Consider the following 18,799-nt stretch of genomic DNA (forward strand, 5'->3'; position numbering starts at 1 on the left):
CGGACTGCACTGGCATGGTTGTCACGCTGAACTGTCAGGCGTGTTCAGTGCAAACGTGCTTCAGCCGCCGCTCACCATCCTGAATGCTTTCTGCACTCGTTCTTAGAAACAAGCGTGTGTGCTGGCAGAATGAGGTCTTGGCAAAGGACCTTAGTGTTTTGGGACTGAAAGCTTAGGATTTCTAGCCTGCAAGCATCTACCTTACTCCTTGTGCTCATGGACATAGACTATTTCAGTGACTTAAGTCAATGAGCTCGGCTGTCCTCTTCTGAGCCATCATCTCCCAGGCTCGGAGAGCTCGCGTAGCTGCCTCCAGGCAGGACAACGCTGCCATACAGGTGCTTTTCTTAAGGAATCTTAATGAAATAAAAAACAAAAGAACATACCAGAATTAAAGGATCATTGGGTGGGCAGAGGAATAAACACATACACTCAGAGTTAAAAAAATTGTCTGCAGTGATGAAATACTGTAAAATAACCAGAACCTCTGTGTGTGCTTTGTCTCAGCAGGATGAAGATGGTTGGTGCCCTGCTGGTTACGCTCTGGTTGTGCATGGTCACCCTCGGCAGCGGCTCCGGTAAGGACGTGGCATGCGATGGGTCTGCCCGCTTATCATGGGGAAGAGCTGATCTGAGGCTGGAGAAAGAAAACTGGCTGCAGGGATTTTTAAGCATTTACAGTATTCCTGGATGAAATGGTCGTGTGTGAAATACTTTGGCAAAATGCATGAACAGGACATTAGTTCTGTGTGGGTATTGTATAATGCTCACGTATAGAGGCTACGAGCATGGCGTGAAGTGTGCATAAGCAAATAGCAATAAGCATCATCTCAACCTAAAAGTGCTTTGCAAATTCAAGCAGCCCACTTGATCAGTATTGTTATTCCCCTTCTGCAAGGGGTGAAACCAGGGCTTGGCACATGGCTTTAACTTGTTACTGAGTTGCAAGCAGGACCCGGGCTTGAACCTGAACTCTGCTATTCCTGGTTGGATCCGGAGGGGGTTGAAATTCCAGCTCTTGGATTCTGACTCATGCCTCAGCAACGCAAAGGGAGAGGGGAACTTCTTGAGTAAGAGGAGCTCTCATACCCGTCTCACTGAGTCACTTTTCTGACAGGAAATATGTTGTCATGCTCGCAGCTCCTCTGGCACACGTTCAGCCCAGCTCTTGTGAAGAGGCAGATTGTGTGCATCTCTGCTCCGGACTTCCTATTTGGGGGTGGAAGGAGACAGCATGATTTGCAGGAGGCGAGTGGAAAGGGGGAGGGAGGAAAGAACAGGCGCTGGCTTTATAGGGGGAAATGTTCAGAAAAAAGGACTGTGCAGGGGATTGACAAGTCCCCCCCATGAGCCCTTGCCCCTCCGCAGCGCTGGCAAACGAGCAGTTATAATACCCTGAGAAGATGAACAGCTCTTGTATCATTATCTCTTGGACCACGCTGAATTATCGGGGCCAGATTCACAACATGCACCTCAGCAAGGTTCATCTCAGTGCAGGGTTCATCGCAGAGGCTGCAGGCTGGGAGGCTTTTCTCCTTGGGTTGCCCAAGGGCTGCCGGCATTCACAATAGGCTGTAGTCTTCAGTAGGGGATGTCCCATCCTGGCTAATGGGGGCCTGGTGGAAGTGGTGAGCAATGGGGAAACAGCAAAGGAGAAAGAATATATGGCCCAGGTCTCCCCCGCTAAGGCCTAGGTAGTAGGAGTGCGTGGGGAAGAAGGGACCCAGCAACGCGGATCGCCGCTGCTCGCTGGGAAAATCCCTGCTTTGCGTGTGCTTCTGGACGTGCTGTTCTGCTCTCCACCAACGCAATATCCTCCTCCTGCTGAGGCAGCGTTACGACACCCCACGTGCAGTCATCTTGGGCTTTTTCAGAAATGGGAGGTAGGTGCAATTGAATCAGGATTGCCCAGGAAATGTTAGAGCAACTCTAAAAGCTGAGGCTGTCAGCTGGGAGCTGTGAAATGGCACCCTGGCGTTTGGGTCATGCAGGCTCCTGCCAGTTGATCTGGCAGAACCCTCCATGCATTTCTGCAAGGTATTTGGTGCTTTTTAAATATTCCTCCTTTAGCAGAGGTTTTCTGTACAAGATGGTTAAAGCCCTTGTAGAGTGCTGCAAGAACATAAGTGTCAAAGGGTGATGCATGGGACACATGATCGGTTAAAATACATTTCTTCTGCAAATCCACTGTAGTGAGCTTAATTCTCTGCAGATCTGTGGGTGACAGACTCACTCTTCAGTTCAGAGCTCCCTTTTTTTTCCGTGGACATCATAAACCACTTTTATCTTTTGTTGTTCTATATGAGCTTGTATGGCTGTTTGTACTTGGACGGAGGGGCAGCCGTCTGTGCAACCCTCTGTTACACTGTGGGGTTTCCTGGGACTGGCACCAAAAGGCAACTGGAGCTCGTTTCACCCTTGCAAAGTCGTAAACACAGACCAGTGTGGGAGACTGGATATGCTCTGATAATGTTACAGCATTTGGGCTTGCTTTTTCTTCTCGGAGCGGAGAGCGTAGGTGAGGGGAGCAGAGCGGAGGCTGTCCGGAGTGAATGCAGAAGGGCTGTGCACAGCCTGCAGCTTCACCAGTGGTCTCCTAACACCAAGCAAGGCCATGGAGATGGGTCGCTCTCACTGGGGAATCTAGCTCCTGGGATATTTAAGGTGTATAACTTGGTAGGGATTTGTCATTTCAGCTGGATCTTTTTTTTGTGCTTTGCTATAATGGTCATGGCTGCGGGCTGGAGAAGGCTGGAGGCAGGGGCAGGAGTTCTGTTGTGGTTTGCTGCTGCTTTTCCTGCCTGCCTCTGTGGCCCTTCCCAGGGGAGCAGCATAGTCAGCGCAGACCAGACTGCCCCAAGCCAGGGGTACCGGCTCTGCTGAGTCCTGAGCTCTCTGAGCTTACAGAGGGGATGAAGAGCAAACATTTACTAAATTTCAGCTATAAAACACCAGCACTGCTCTGCCTATAATGCAGGCAGCCTTTCCATCCAGTTCAGCCAGCATGGCTGACAGGCTCCCTGGCAGTGTGTTAGAAAGCTTCAGCGTTGTACTTCACCCTACTTCTTACTGGAGAGAGAAATCTGCAAACTCTTTTTTTCTCCCTCCAAAAATTTTGCCAACCGCACTGTGGCTCTAAACATCCGTTCTTTGGGCTCTGCTGTTTCTGCTGTGTATGGAGGCTGGTGCTGAAACAAAATCATTTGCTGAAAGGGAGCCGCAAGCTGGAAGAGGAAAGAAATGCGATCTGAGTAGTGTAGAGTAAAAGACTTGGAGTCTGAGACTGAATTTGTGCCTGAGTCTGCTACTCACTCATGCTGTATGCGTGGGCAAATCTCTTCTGATCTTGAGAATATACATGATCTGCAGTGCCTGGGTTTGAATTCCTTACTCGTGACCTTTGGGACATTGTTTGCAATGGTACTTGGGGTCTTCCGCTTTCCTCGCCTCAGCTAAACCATCCTTAAGATGGAAATAAGGCTTAGATCTCTGCACTTGTGTTGTAGGGTGCTTAATGAACCCAGATGCTCTGATATCCAGAGAAGGATAGCAAGAAATGATGAACCCAGTTTTGGTCTTACAATGATTTCTTTGGTGCTACTGAAGTCATATAAATATACACTGGCTTAAAAGAGGTGAAAAACCAATCGGACAAAGAACATAACAGCCAGTATGAATACGGAATAACATTATCTTGTTTCCAAACAAAGCTGGCCTATGTTAGATACTGACTTATTTAGAAGATGTAGCTGTAGTTGTGCGCCTTGTTCCATTTTTCCCTCTCTGCTAATCAGGTTGCTTTCTCATTTTCCAAGAGCTCCCAGCTTTTGCAGGGCGAGGGCTGGGGGGAGAATCATGGTTAGGAGTATTGTCTTGGGGAATTAGAAAAGCAGAAGAATATTGCTGCCAGGAGAGGAGGAGCAGCTGCATGCTGATTATCTAAAGGACCCACCTAGTGTGAACAGGTAACTGCTGTGCATAAATAGTCCTTTGGTGGGAGGAAGCATCATGTGTGCATAGGAAAATCCACTGACAGCTCCCCTGGGAGCTATCAGGTGGGCTGCGGGGTAGGATGAGCCCAGGACTGGGGCCAGCTTCTGCCCAGAGTGACACCACCCTGCTGTAAAGCAGCCAGGAGCTTCTGTCTTGGGAGTTTTATTTCAGGCTTTGCTGTTATTTCCTGGGTTCTGAGTATGTCTCTTACACTCCCCCATACCAGAGGCTCTCAGGCACTGGTTTTGTCCCCTCTGAAGTTGGCTCCAAAGCGCCAGACATCACCAGTGCTTCTGAATTCAGGCGGTGGCTGGAGCAGCAAAGGTCCAACTGCAGTGAGCCAGAAACCGAGGTCCGGCTCCAGAGATCAGAGCTGCTGCCTGCACCATCTCTCCCGAGGGCCGATCTGCACTGCATGTCTCTTGTGCTTAGCAAAGAGGCAGAGCAGTTACTTATGGCCAGGGGAAATTTGCAGATTAATAAATTACTGTCTATAAAATACTTTGAAGATGGAAAGCCCCGCGCAGCTCCTCAGGATTATTACTATATAGCTTTTATTCTACTGATGGGGTTCCAGTGGCCTTATTTTCCTTATGATTTGTGACAGCCCCAGAAGCCGAGAAGCTTATTTTAGTGTGTAAAGTCAAAAGAAAAATAGATTAAACGGCATTATTGTTTTCTAAAGAGACTAAATCCCTCACCTATCATCTTCTCCTGGGATTTCTTGACTTCCTCCTACTCTTCCAATATCAGCTTCTTGCTGTCCTAATTTAGGACATGATTTTATAACCATCCATACCCGTCTGTGAGTTATTGTGGTTGTAGAAGTTTATGGTGCTTGGGGGCATGAAGTTATTCAACACTGAGGGTGTTGAAAGGTGCATAGCCCTGAAGTGGATGGAGATAAAACCTGCGGAGCTGGCCTGGGTGCAGATGTGTAACCACAGCCGCCAGCCTCCCTGCGCACCAGCCAGAGTTGTGCCCACCGAGGAGATAAGACCTCGCTTCTGCTTCTTGTCAGCTGAGGAAATAGGTTGTGAGGGGTGAGTTTTGTGCAGGTGTCAACGTGATGTGACCCGTCTGCACAGAGGTGCAGAAACGTATGGAAGAAAGCAGCCCATTTTGGGTGTGGTGCTGATGGACGGTCACTTTCGCTCTGCTGTGTGTATCGAATAGGGTGTCAGGGGACATTGGGGACCTGCCTCCTACCTATATCCATCATGTCCCCTCACTGCAGCTGCACAGTTGTGAGCTTGGTCTCATACATTTTATTGCACACAAGTGACTTCTGCCAGGCTCGTAGACCCTTATGGTACATTTTACTGCCTGCTGCATTTTTTCAGTTCCCGTCCTCATCTGAGAACAACTGCTGCAGTGGTTTTTTTTATTCAGACGTTCCTGTGGATGTTTGTAGTTGGCAGTGTAGAATTGTTGACTATTTTAAAGCAGGCAACAGAGACCCTGGCTAAGTGCAATAACTAGGCTGTGTGGGTTTAACTAAGCAAGCCTGTGGCAGAGCCAGGAGTTGAGCCTGGACCTTGTCGAGAGAGAGAGAGAGAGAGAGACTCCATCCTCGTGTGCAGCATCCAGTGGAGCTGCTTCCATGGGGGCATCACAGCAACACAGGATGAATATGGTAAGACTTGGGAGAAGTGTAAATCCACATCGCCAGTGCCATTGCAGCAGAACCACGTGGATGGGGCCAGGCTGTGTGCTGTGCGTTGGAGCCGGTCACAGGGAGGTTTGTGCCAGGACCACTTCCATTTACTTGCTCTGTTGGAGAGGCTGTGGGAACAAGGCAGTGAGGTTACAACAGGCCCTTTTTGATGTGTTTCCACTGGAAGTCAGATTATAAATTCCTGCAGAGTTTGTGCAACTTCCAGGCTGAGCCTCCAAGGCAGCGTTGAGCTACGACCAGTTTTTAGGCATTCTCTGTTCACTACCACAGCTGTGGAGATAGTGGGAGCAAATGGTGAGAGCTAGCTGATCTTGGCTAGGGCTAACCCAAGCTCTCTGTCATTCCCACCGATTTCAGTGTGTTTGGGTCTGTGCCTCTTCTCCCAGTTCAGGGAAGATGTTCTCATTTGTTTTGTTCCATGCTACCCTCCCTCTGCCGTGTTGTACGGTCAGATGGGATACAGACCGCATGGGAAACACTGCTCTGCCACGCTGCCTCATTGCTCAGCAGCTGAGCAAAGCACACGGCCGGGGAGCGTGCTGCCGTGGGGTGGTCTTGTGCAGGCTGCACGCGTGAAAGGAAAAATGCAGACATAGTGGAAGAGTGGGTGCTCCTGGCACTGTAAATGGAAAGCCCACCCACGCGTGGCTGCTGGCCACAGCTGGTACCTCCTGTGCTCACAGCGCTCTGCTCTGTTCAGCCCGACTTCCTCTGCTTCCTTCTCACTGACCGCTGTGAGCTTGAAAGAGGGTGGGGGGAAAAGAAAATTTTAAGGTAGTAATGATTAATTCTCACTTAATCGCTTTGCCTGACAAATTTTTTGTGCTGATTCTTGCATCAAACTAACCGCTGGCCTGGCCATGCTCCCCAGGTGAAGGCTGACTCATACCAGCTTTGCTTTAAGATGATGCAGCAGGGGTGGGCAAAGAAAGTAGAAAGCTGTTGAGATAGTGCAGCCCCATTTGATGTTACTGCTGAAATGGCGTGGGGAAGAGGAGTCTGCCGTGTCATTCAACTGGCAGCATTGATGGCTTCGTGTTCTGCTGCCGCTGCACAGTCCCAGTCCGCGTGCAAGGCAGGCCCCTCCCAAAATTAGAGACGATTAAGAAGGGTGCATCAGTTTGGCAAATGGCAGGGTAATTTGTGCCGGCATGATAGATGGCTTCTCATAAGAATGGCTCTTTATTATTTCTTCACAGAAATTTTAACTAGGGGAAGCCTTTGTTTGTTTAACCAGGGGAATGCCAGGGAGGGAAGGGGTGGAGGTCGTCTGGAGCTGGTAGAGTTTTGGTGGTTGAGAATTTTTTTTTAAATGAAGGTACTTAAGATGACTGCATAGAAATGCCAAACCATGGAGAAAATGGGGCAGCATTTCTTGATGTGGCCTTACTCAGGTTTTCTTTTTTGATCCATGGGTTAAACAGTTTGTCTCTTCTTGAAAAATCCAAATAATTGCACCAATTTCATCTCTGTTTTGACTCTGTGGGTGCTTTTAATGGGTGTTGCAGATGCATCTCAGGAGCATTTCAGGTGTGTGATTCAGAGCTCTGTTCTCAAGGGGGTAAATCAGTGCAGTAAGTGAAAGGTTGGGAAAGGTTTTCAGAAGTGTCCGTTTCACCTTTATGCAGCTGAGAAAGATCACTATTTTTTTTCTCTCCTTTCATTTTCTACTTTGCATCTGGAGAAGCCACTGTCTTCAGCTTTGTTTGGCTTCTGAGAAGGAATCTGTTTTGGGATACCTGCTGTTTAAGGACATTATAGCACCAGATTCAGAAACGGGACAGATCTGACTATTTCTCTAACAGAAGAGGTTTCTGTCCCTTGTATCAGTAGTAGATACCCCTATGAACACGGATTGCAACATACAGTCCAAGCAAGGAAGACATTTGGAGTTAACTTTGCCGGTTCACCTAGTTCCCAGTGTGCATCAGGGAGGAGCAGTAGCACAGCAGCCTGCTCTTATCTTTATCTCAAGGCACATGAAATCAAGGTGGGCATCCTTACCCTGACCTTTCTGTCTGCACTTTCTCTTCCAATTCTGGAGGTGGGTTTCCTTCTACCATGCAGCCTCCCTCTAGCCTGTATAACCCTCATACCTTTTCCCAAGCAGGGCTGTGGAAACAGGACTGTTTCTTGCCTTTTTCCTGCATTGTCTGTCACGGGTAGGTGTTATGGGTCACAGGCTGCCCTGCTGTGTGATTACAGAGCACCCAGCAGTAAGAGGGGTCAGTTGAGGCATCTGCAGTACACCTCATCAGTAATGAGAAAAAGATGGCTTCTTTCAAAAGTGTTTTGCAGAGGCATTTCTAGGAAGATGCATTTGAGGGAGGGTGGATTTTTAGAGAATTTTATTGTATCCCTCAGTTATGTGTGTAGTGCTCCATTTGCTGCAGCATGGAAGGGACCACGGAGTTGCATATAGCTCCCCCATCTCTTCACTAGTTTCCATTTGTTAGTGAACCTCTGAAGTCAGAGCATGAATGCTGATCCCACCTGAATGCTGATCCCACTCGATTTAATCAGGAGCTGCTCTTAACTCCAATGGCTGTTTTGTGCAGAAACATTTCAAGAGAGAAGAAACTCCCTTCCTAGGCTTAGCCCTGAAAACAAGGGTGAGTTGCTGCAAATGGGCACAGCACAGTAGAAGTTAGTGCTGTTTCTCACAATTAGAACTGGGTTTTTGCATCTTCTTTCTGCAATGCCCTTTCAAATATTGTTAATGGAGCCAGGATATGTGTGTGTGTGTATGTGTATTTTTTTTTTTTTTTCTTTTCATAGTGGGAGCTGCTTTATGCCATTTTTTTCAGGCTATCTCCAGTTCACACTGACATCCAAGTAGCTGCATGCTGGTGTTAGCAGCAAATAGACTCTGAATATCCAATAAAGGTTAAAATAGTGGAAGGGGCACAAAATGTTGCAGGGAGCTGTTGGATGCAAATAAAACGATAGCAATAATGCGAGCATCCCCTCTGCTTTACACATGTGTGGGGAGTGCAGCCAGCTCTCTGAGCTTGACCCATCCACTGGGGTCTGCTGCAAAAGTGACACCACAGCAAAGTATGTTGTTGGCACAGGGAGAAGAGCCACATCATAACTGAGGAGGAAGAGGCTCATAACGGTGTGTGTGAGGGACGCCCTGCAGTCCCCTCACATGCCGTGTCAGGCAGAGCTCAGCTATCTCAGGCATAAAACGCCCCAAAAAATTGAAATAGCAGTACTACTGTCAGCATGGCATGGGGAGGAGGGAAGTTGCGTGAAGTGCCATGACTTCTGTCCTGGCTGTTTTATGTGTGAAGGAGGTCTCACTCCAGCCCAAGGCGTTTCTGCCATCTCTGCTGTGAATGATGGTTTGTGGCTTTGCTCCCTGAGCCCTCAGAGCCGTGCTGGGCTGGCTTTGCCCTGGCAGGCGGGAGGAGTCCCTGCCAGCAGGGTGGCAAGCACAGCCTGTGATCTCAAGCTGCACGGCTGCTTCTGCGGTCTGTGTGTAGCTGCTCGTTACCAGCACGGTTATGTGCTGTGTTTGGGGTTCAGCTCAGAGCATGCAGCACCCCAAGGCAGGACGTGTGGGGAGCCTTAGGACTAGCTGTTCAGTGTGATAGTGTTCCTGAAGTCAGGCGAATTAGCCAGCTCTGAGACAAAATCTCCAGGTACAGCTCATAGTAAAGAACAGTAACAGTTGCCTCTTCCGAGCCAAAAAGACAAGGCCCACACATTGCTTTTGAGTAATCTAGGAAGAAAAAAAATAAAGTAGTTGTATTTATTTTCAATAACTCATTCAGGTAGAACGGGTAAGTAGTTCTACAATGCTGATTCATGAGCTGTTGCAAAATGCAAAAGCTGTTCATGATTGCAAATTTCATTGATCTTGTCTCCAAGAATTTCAGTACTGTAATGTTTTATATAGTTTTCTTCCTCTCCAGTCCTACCATTTGAAGTAATAAGGACAATTTGCCTTTATGCAGCCCAAGAGGAGACAGCAAAGTCAGGTGCCGGGAGGAGAACCTGGGTGTCCTGATTTACAGACCTAGGTCTGTTCCTTTCAGAGGGAAGGCCTTTCTTTATAAAAACAAATGTCCCCCCTCCATGAATAGTCATCAGTCCTTTATCATGCAATTAGCAGGCAGTGTCTGGCAGGCTCATTTGTCTCATTTACTACTTGACCATGCCTAATCCAGTAGCTTTACCCCACCAGCATAAAGGAGCGTGCTGGTTCCTGTTGGCCTTGACTGTGGTGGTGACTAGGCTTCCAATAGTGGTTTGGCCTTTCAAAATGAGCCTTCGTGCTGGCTGTGGTAGCAGCCGTACTGGATGATGCTGTGGAGTTTTGAAAGAAATACCTATGCGTTTCTTAGATGACGAGCGATGGCACTCTCCAGCCATTCGGGTTTGGGGTTCCTACTAGCAAATACTGGTACTCTGGGTAGCTTCACTGCCTCTTCCTAGCCTGATTCACTCTCTTCCTCCAGAAGTAGCACTCTGTCATATGGGTGTTTGGCATACCACAGGAGGAGCAGTGCAGTTTGCATTTGCATTTATGTGTAAACCTGCCAGAAAACATTTCTATTCTTACTGGCCCAGATTCCTCCTCGCTGTGACTAACCATTGCTGAGCCACAAGAGTTAGCATTGCTGCCCATCTTCTCAAAGGTTTATCTCTTTGCTTTTTTTAATTAAGTATGAATTTGGGGCCAAGCTACATCCCACTGTCTATTTAAGGAAGATAAAATGCCAGAAATCCTGCTTTGGGCCTGTGAAGTCAGATCAGAAGAATTGGGCTCAAAGAGCATATTGTATTCTGTTTTTCCTCTCGGTCCGAGTTCTTCTAATATCTGCAAACTGGAGAGGCCCTACCTAATGCCTCCCAGCAGCTACAAGAGATGCCCTGGGAAGCGTGCCATGCCACGCTCTGCCTCGTCAGCACGGGGAGACAGGAGATGCAGTGACAGCAGCTTCTCTGTGTCTCTCAGCTGGCGCCAGCAGTGCAGGTTTGCTGACCTGGTACCGTGCTTTGCTTGCACCGAGTCCCTTTGTGACTGGGCATCCTGATGGGTAGGAGGAATGGAGTGGAAAGGAGCACTTGGTAGAGAAATGGGTTTTGACTGTGCTATTTGTCCTGAAACTGTTCACTAATGACAAGAATAAATTAAAAAAAAAAAAAGGCACTGCACAGCTTTTTTTTCATGCTGCCCAGTTTCTATGTCAGCCTGAGTCTGCCATGAGCCACGCTGAGCACGTTGAACTGTGCTTGGGGATTGCACCTGGGGGCTGCCTGGAGATCCCCAAGAGAACCTGCTGCCACCTCCTCCATGCTGTCTCTTCTGCCTCTCAGCCTCCCTTCCCAAACTTCACTATAAACAGTCACTACGTGTCATTTATTGGTGCTTGTACTGTTTGTGTTATCATAGCATGCACAGGCGTCGCATGAATCCATCACAGGAAAGACAGTCCTCGCTCCCAGAACCCACAGTCCAGCTTCTTCTGGCAGGGTCAATGGCCCATAGCTCTAAGGGAGGGTTGATGTTTGCACTGTTATTTTTTTTTTCTCTTATTTAACACCTCTATTTCCATCTTCCCTGTCACTGTGCATGGATGCACACACACCTCTGGCATTGTTTTCATCCAAATTTTGTCTTTCCACACAAAGTTTTAGGGCTGAATCTTCTTGGAGCTCTCTAGGAAGCCTGGTGTTATGCATCTTATTGTCCTGATGGGGGATAAAGAGCTTGGAAGAAATGTAGGAGGTGTACAAATGAAAGGAGAGGTTTGCAGGTTGTCTGGAAATGAACACAGTATTCTTGCTCTGCTTTATAAAAGCCCAGTTTGCTTCCACTGAAAACACTATGGTTTTGCCTCTGATTTTAATGGGGACAGGACTAAGGGCTGTGGGAAACATGGGCAGAACTGTTTTTCTCCTGCAGACTTGCAAGTTAAGGTACCTTGTTCTTCCTGGCTGCAGAACGCTGTGATGACTGGGGTGTGGACACCATGAAGCAGATCCAGATTTATGATGGGGAACCTGCCAAGATCAAATGCCCACTTTTTGAGACCTTCTTGAAGTACAACTACAGCACAGCCCATTCTGCTGGCTTAACCCTGATCTGGTACAGGATTGGGCAGGACCGGGATCTAGAGGAGCCCATTAACTTTCGTCTCCCGGACAATCACATCAGCAAGGAGAAAGACACCCTTTGGTTCTGGCCTGCTCTTCTCAATGACACTGGGAATTATACGTGCATGCTCAGGTAGGTTGTGCAGGGTGGCTTCTGTACGTCTTCAGCGTAATCGAAGGACTTCCATGGACACAGGAAAATTATTATTAGCACCAGATCTTCCTGTAGGGAGAAGACCATTTACATAAGCATTAATGGGAAAAGAATCTTAGAATTATAAGACCGCTCAGTGCTGAGCCAATTTACATCGTAACAATGCTTGGAGCCTTGCAGACATTAATGAGCATGCCTTTCTTTGCTAGCTGCAAGTGTCCATGAAAATATTATTGCTAAGCCCATGGCAAAATCCATAGGCACTCACCATTAAGAAGTGATCTGTATGTCTAGAGTAAAAATAGCTTCAGATGCAGGGGTAATGTTTTGACTGCATGTTAATTTGGCAAAGATTCATGAGATTCAGACTTCTAGGAAATTAAAAGTGTCTCTAAGTGTGGTACAAAATGAACATAGCATCTGCTATGCACTGAGCACAGGAGCTCTTTTTGATCTTCCTCATGTTGTCTCTTGTTCATCATGTCTTTGACCCTATTATCTGCTTTACCAGCAGGGGAGTGGATGTTGCTTGTTAGTCATCTTTATAGGCTTTTCTGAGCTAGTGTGGCCATCTCTGATGGTGTTTTCTTTCCCATTTATAAATGAGTCAACTAAGGCTGTATGTACCTCATCAGCACTATGATGCTCGTTATTGCAGATGTGATTTTTATTTCATTCCACTGCTATAGGAGTAAACAAGTTTCAACTAATCAGCCGTATCCTCCTCTGTCTCTAGAAATACAACCTACTGCAGCAAAGTTGCATTTCCCTTGGAGGTTGTTCCAAAAGACCAACACTCTTGTGTGAGCCATTCAATAAAACCCACTGAGGAGATGTTCTACTTGGAGCACGCCAATGAGAAGATCATATGTCCAGATATTGACGGGTTTTACCCTGCTAGTGTAACACCAACTGTCAAGTGGTACTTGGTAAGAAGGACTTATTTGGGCAGTGGGGGAACGCAGTGTTGTATCTGAAAAAGCAATGGTTGGCATGAGAATCATGGAGCTGTGTTTCAGAGTCTCCCTGGTGATGACTCTGTTTAATGAAGCTTTACTAATTTTAAGAGCTTTGTTTCCATTGAGTTCAAGGTTAAAACTGCTCTTGGAAGGGAATTGAGCGCTAACACTGAAACTTTTTTGACCAGCATGCACAAGTGGAGAATACTCTGGCAGGGATTTAGGAACCTCAGTTCAGCTGCGGGCAGTGTACCTGACCTGCAGCAGTGTGAGCCAGTCACTATCCCTGTAGAGGAAACTGTGATTCATAGTCCCTATTCTGTAAAAAAACAAAACAAACAAAAAAAACCCAAAAACCACCACACACACACACACACACGAAAAAAAAAACACAACAAAAACTCACACCACCACCACCACCAAAAAAAAGAACCCAACACAAAAAACCCCAAAACAAAACAAAAAAGAAAAAACACCCACCTGCTAATGAAAATAGCATTCTTTCCAAAATCCTTTGAGGTTAGGAAATGAAGTTGTACATCAGGCCTCTGCAAGGACCATGGGTGCCCTGTTTGACATAATTCAGCAAACCTCTTTTCTGAAGACAGAGACATCCCTACCCCACCCTCCATACTGCTCTGATAATTAGACTATCTCCAGCCATCCTCAGACTCTTGCCTACAGAATTACTGTTCAATTTTATTAAATTTTGACCTCAATGTTTTTCTCTAGGTGGATGCCTTTAGTCAAGAGAGAGTAAGAATTCTCAGGGGATGTACAGCTAGAGGGTTATGGGACTGCTTGTAAAGCGCTTATGGATTTCTAGATAGAAGGTTCTGTATGAGTGAATTTAATAATAAAGAAAGTTTGCAACAAATGTATCTGCTGATTTTAAAAAAAAAAAAAAAAACAAGAAAAGGAAAAAAAACACCCCAAAAGAAAAAACCCAACTCTAAAACCCTTCAGGAAAAACTACTTTTGTATCCAACATGAGCAGTTTCACTCCAGTAGTTGAAATGCTTTACTTGTACCATTCATTGAAATTCACATCTCAACAATCAATTAGCAGAATGAAACAAAAAGCCCATGGAAGTAATTTTTCAGGCAGCAAGTCATCCCGTGCCTAATAAAAATAATTAAAAATGTTATATGACCTCTGTCTTAAACTGCCCCATTAGGATGTATCTGATTTGGAAATGTACCGTTCAGAAATAATCTCTTAGAAAATGTGCACAGCTTTGGGTTTTATGACAATCAAGATGTCATCTGCATAACTCCTTTCTGAAAAGGAATCTCTAGCTTGGTACTTGGCAGAGGTTTCCTGCCTCGTCTGACAGAAAGAGAAGAGTTATTAAGGTTTCTGTACTACAGATTCTCGTTTGCCAGTTACCAATTCTGGGGCCTCATCCTCAGCTGAAGTCACTCAGGGTAGCTTGATTTAGTCCCGAAAGAGTTAGGCACTCTGGCATCAACAGGGGACACGTCCTTCAATCTTAGTATCCATTTGTGAATGTATCAGCATTTTCTTCCTGTCTCTTTCTACTTTCACTCTTCACTCTGCTGAGGTGCTCACCTTGATTGCAAATGTACTTCTGGATCAGAGACCTCTCTTTTAAAAAATTGTCTGTATTTAAGGGGGGATAAAACTATTAGGCTCATCTGCTTCATCACCTCATTTTCAAGGTGAACATACCAGTTTGTGTTCCAACATGCTCAAAGTTCATGGTATTTACATCTGACCTACATCACAATCCCAAGTATTGTATTCATAGTTTAAAAACAGATCTTTGTAGTAGCATTTAAACCAATATCTTTACTTTTGAATCCCAAAACTCAAGTGTTTTTCTGCCTGACTCCAGAACTGCAACTTGGTGGATGGCTTCTATGAGCGATACCCCCAAGGGCCCAGGCTTGTCATCGGCATTGTCCGCAGTGTGTATAAAGGGAATTACACTTGTATTGTGACATTCAAGGACCACGGAAGAACCTATAATCTCACCAGAACCATAAAGATGAAGGTGGTGGGTAAGAATGACTGTAAAATGTGTAAAAATGCAGGTGGATAACTGCAGAAGTGGTGAAAACAGCTGAAAGAGTCTGTCACAGGATCCATTTGTGGTTGTGCTCAATCTGCATTACTCGACTGACCTGGTATATTTTTGCTTGCTGGGGCCTTGTGTGACTGCCCAGGACATGTTGCACTGGAGGTCCTACCCACCACCAGGTCAAATGCCCCAAACAACATAGAGGGTGACCAGGCTTAGGCTGGTGAGGTACAGTCCATGAGATGGCCAGGGATACCCTCTGCTGGCATGTGAATGCATAACCCTGGCACTCGGTCATTTTTGTCTCCAGTGCCCTTTGCTCCTCATTATTTGTGGGATTGCCCCATTATAGCCAACTTGCTTTGGTCTTCTTGCAATCTCAGTGCCTTGTGTGCTGAAGGTGAGACTGTTAATCAGCCAGGCAGGGCTCCAGTTACCCAGCCCAGTGCTTGGACAGGCCTGTCCTAGGCACGAGGGCTCAGCCTACCTGCCAGGAAATTGTAGACAGAGCTTAAAAACCTAGTGAACAGTGAACAGAGCACATGCTGAGTCCCACGGCAACTGCTGCTTTCAGAGCTGAATTAAATACTTGCGACAGGAAATGATGTTTGTATTTTGTTTTTTAAAAGCAGCAATAAAAAGAAACTGGTATAGGTTGTGTCTTGTGGGAGATGTTGAGTGGGAGATGAGAGGAGTATGGAGCTCTCCTGATGTAAGAGGCCCAAAAACTTGTATCTAGACTTACCTAAACTTTGAAGGAGCCTCAAAATCTGGGTCTGGCCCTGAGTTTGGGGACTAGGACTAGATTTCTCTTTCCATGGAACTCTGCAGCAGGATTGTATCACAAGTTAGATTGGGGCATGTGCAGCGGGGCGCGAGGGCATCATGAGCGAAGCTGCAAGGACCCCAGGTTCTCATGAAGTCTGGGTCCCCGTGGGGGGCTCTCTGTTCTCTCCCACAGGATCTCCGAACAAGGCCTTGCCACCACAATTCATCTCTCCAAATGAGAAAGTTGTCTATGAACTGGAAGCAGGTAAATTGCAACACTTGCTGCCTGCTGTTGCTGCCCTGGCAGCCTGCCTGCTGGGACGGGGAGACCCAGCCAGGCACAGCAGCTCTCCCCTTCCACTGCAACCCTGGTGCTTTCTCTCGCAGAGCGCATGAGCTGCCACGAGTTGCCTGGCAGACAGTGTGGGGTGCCAGTTCTCCATGCCAGAATAGGAGGGCGCAGCTTTGAAAGTTTATTTTTGCAAGCACAAATAAAGATAGATATTCAGGCACGGAGATGCAGGACTGCAGCTGCAGAAGCAGATGAAACGGGGACCCTCAGCTGCTTAGAGAAATTCCTGTAGGACCTTTTCCCAGCCTTGTCCCTGGCTGTGGTTTGCTCCAACCCTCCCTCATTCAGCCCCTCAGTGGCTTCAGCCTTCTGGCCACTGCTTGCTCATCTCCTCTCCCTTTTTGGCTGATTACTTCCTAATTAATGACAGCTCTCCTTTTGCTGGCCTCACAGCATTGTGTAACGGGGTACCACACCCCTTCCCCCACCCCATCTGTTAGACTGATAGCTCTTTGGAGCAATTCCCTGTATTGAATGGATCACTGTCCCATTCCATTGCTGTAATAAATGTGCCGATGATGAGCAGCAGAGTCTTCACTTTAAAGCACAGCTTTTTTGGCTCAGAAGGTCGGACTTCTTCCATAGTCACTCTATAAGATAAAATCACTTACGGGCTGATCACAAAGATATTCGCACTCCCAAGCCTGATATTGAGGGGAGGTTAAATGCCTGAACAAGGGTTCCCACACCAAAATGCTTTTGTGGAGCTGGATCCTTTGCTTTATGGCATCTGTCCCCTGTGCAGTGCGGACAATTAACACTGCCTGGCTTTCCAAGGAAGCGGTTGGCATGGAGCATCTCCCTTTGGGTGGGTCACTTGGTGCAGTCAAGGAATTTGTTGCACATTTGAGAAGGCAGGATATTTTTTCCTATTTATTTGTCTCATGAATCAACATGTCTGGGGTGTTAAACTGTTATCAGATGTCTGAAGGCGGATGCTGGCCTCATTCCCTCCTGAAAGGAGGCAGAGCTCAGGCTGGTAGGATCACTGGAAAGCACAAAAGTCGGGGTGGTGCTGTTCCTGCTTTGCAATACCTCACCGTGGTCTTTTCTTCCCAGGAGATGACCTTGTTCTGTCCTGTGAGGTCTTCTTCACCTTCCTGAAAGACTCCCGGACTGAGGTGTGGTGGACCATAGATGGGAAAAACACAGATGACATCATGGACCCCAAGATAAAAGTCACACAAAGGTAACATAGTAATGTGAACCTTCATTTGTATCTAACCCTCTCTTGGGTCCTGCAGAGGTGTGTGGGTACAGACATGCAACAGTCCCATTTTCCCTCGCAAGTGAGTGTGGAGTCCCCCACTTCCCTGTTAATCAGAAACCCCTGTGTCTGCATCATGCCATGATGAGCACCAGGAGCTCCAGGGAGGAGGCCTCCAGACCTGGACAGCGTCTTGTCTTACAGAAGGATTTGAGGGAGCTTTGTTTACCAGTTCACATCATCACTTGTTCAGGTCCTTGTAGTGGTGCCAACAGCTGGTGCTATTGTGGAACTTCTAAAACAGGGGCAGACACAATTTTATTTAGAGGAATGTTCCCAAATAGCATAGGTGATAAAAATGTTTCAAAAAACAGAGGCTGAAAACAAAAATGCAGTATTACACATAGTATTGATTAGGAGGAATAGAGATTCAATTATATGAAGAACCCAAATGAGGTTGAGAGTCCTGTTTGCTCGGTGCGGAATTACATGTGGAAGGCAGTCGCTGCCCCAATCAGTTTGCAAACCTACGTAGGAAAAGGAAAGTCAAGAGGAAATACTATTATACCCGTTTTGCAGATGATCACTTCAGGCAGAGAGAGACAAAGTGACTCATCCAGGATTGCACAGGGAATGTGACGTGGGCTCTGAATCCTGAGTTCACAAGATCTTACTGCTTTGTAGACCAGAACTTCCTTTATCTCTAAAATGCAATGTGATACAGCTGCAATGAGAAAATTTTGAGTGGCAAAATAAATATTAAGGAAAATCAGATACAGGAACAGCTGCAGCTATATTAAAATCTGAAGCATGTATCGATTTACAAATATCAAGTTTAGGTGTTTTAGCTTTTTTAAAGAAAGAGTCAGGTTATATCAGGGAAAGGAGTATTTGTCATTAAGAACTTTTACGTATGTAATGCTCTAGTTTTTCTCTTGCAGTGAAATTACTAGAGATTTTGAAGACAAAACTGTCATAAGGACTCTAACAGTTGCAAAAGCCACACCAGAGGACTTGAAACGGAATTATACTTGCTATGCCAGAAACGCCAAAGGCAAGGATCATAGCCAGGCCATAGTACGCATGAAAGGTAAAATACTTGCAGAGCATGGGTGTGAAATGAGGCATGCTCAGAGAGGGCTGTCAGTCCTGCCTTGAGCCTTGCCCTGCAAACAGTGGGGGAACAAATAATTCCATCAGGCCTTTTTCCCCAACACACGCTGTTCTGTGTGCACCGCTGTATTATTGCTGTCATGCTGCACCACATCTTGGAGGCAGGGAGCAAAGGACGCATGTCACATATACCCTACCATGGTCAAGTGCCTAAGGAGAGAGAGAGGAGTGGATAGACCTGTTGTTCTCATCCCATCCATGTACCACAGTTGAAGCAGACCTGAGGGGACAGGCTGCTTGAAATTATTTCAGCTTACTTGATTGCATGAGGGTTTTGTGTGACACAACAGCTACTAGTTGGCATTCTCCAGAAGGCAGACTGCACTCGTTGGCATTGCTCAGGGAGTAAGACAGTCTAACCA

General features: G+C 46.7%; 1 protein-coding gene across 1 annotated transcript in view; it reads left to right on the forward strand.

Moving 5' to 3' along the window:
- Positions 1-517: 517 nt before the first annotated feature.
- IL1RAP (interleukin 1 receptor accessory protein) overlaps positions 518-18,799 on the forward strand; it is a 24,595-nt gene continuing 6,313 nt past the window's right edge. The window contains exons 1-7 of the mRNA XM_009583763.1: positions 518-578; positions 11,627-11,912; positions 12,670-12,862; positions 14,752-14,917; positions 15,899-15,970; positions 17,117-17,246; positions 18,206-18,354. Of these exons, the coding sequence (XP_009582058.1) occupies positions 518-578; positions 11,627-11,912; positions 12,670-12,862; positions 14,752-14,917; positions 15,899-15,970; positions 17,117-17,246; positions 18,206-18,354 (1,057 nt within the window). The remainder of the gene's footprint in view (positions 579-11,626; positions 11,913-12,669; positions 12,863-14,751; positions 14,918-15,898; positions 15,971-17,116; positions 17,247-18,205; positions 18,355-18,799) is intronic.

This window comes from Fulmarus glacialis, unplaced genomic scaffold, assembly GCF_000690835.1.
Source record: "Fulmarus glacialis isolate BGI_N327 unplaced genomic scaffold, ASM69083v1 scaffold20128, whole genome shotgun sequence".
Classification (NCBI taxonomy): domain Eukaryota; kingdom Metazoa; phylum Chordata; class Aves; order Procellariiformes; family Procellariidae; genus Fulmarus; species Fulmarus glacialis.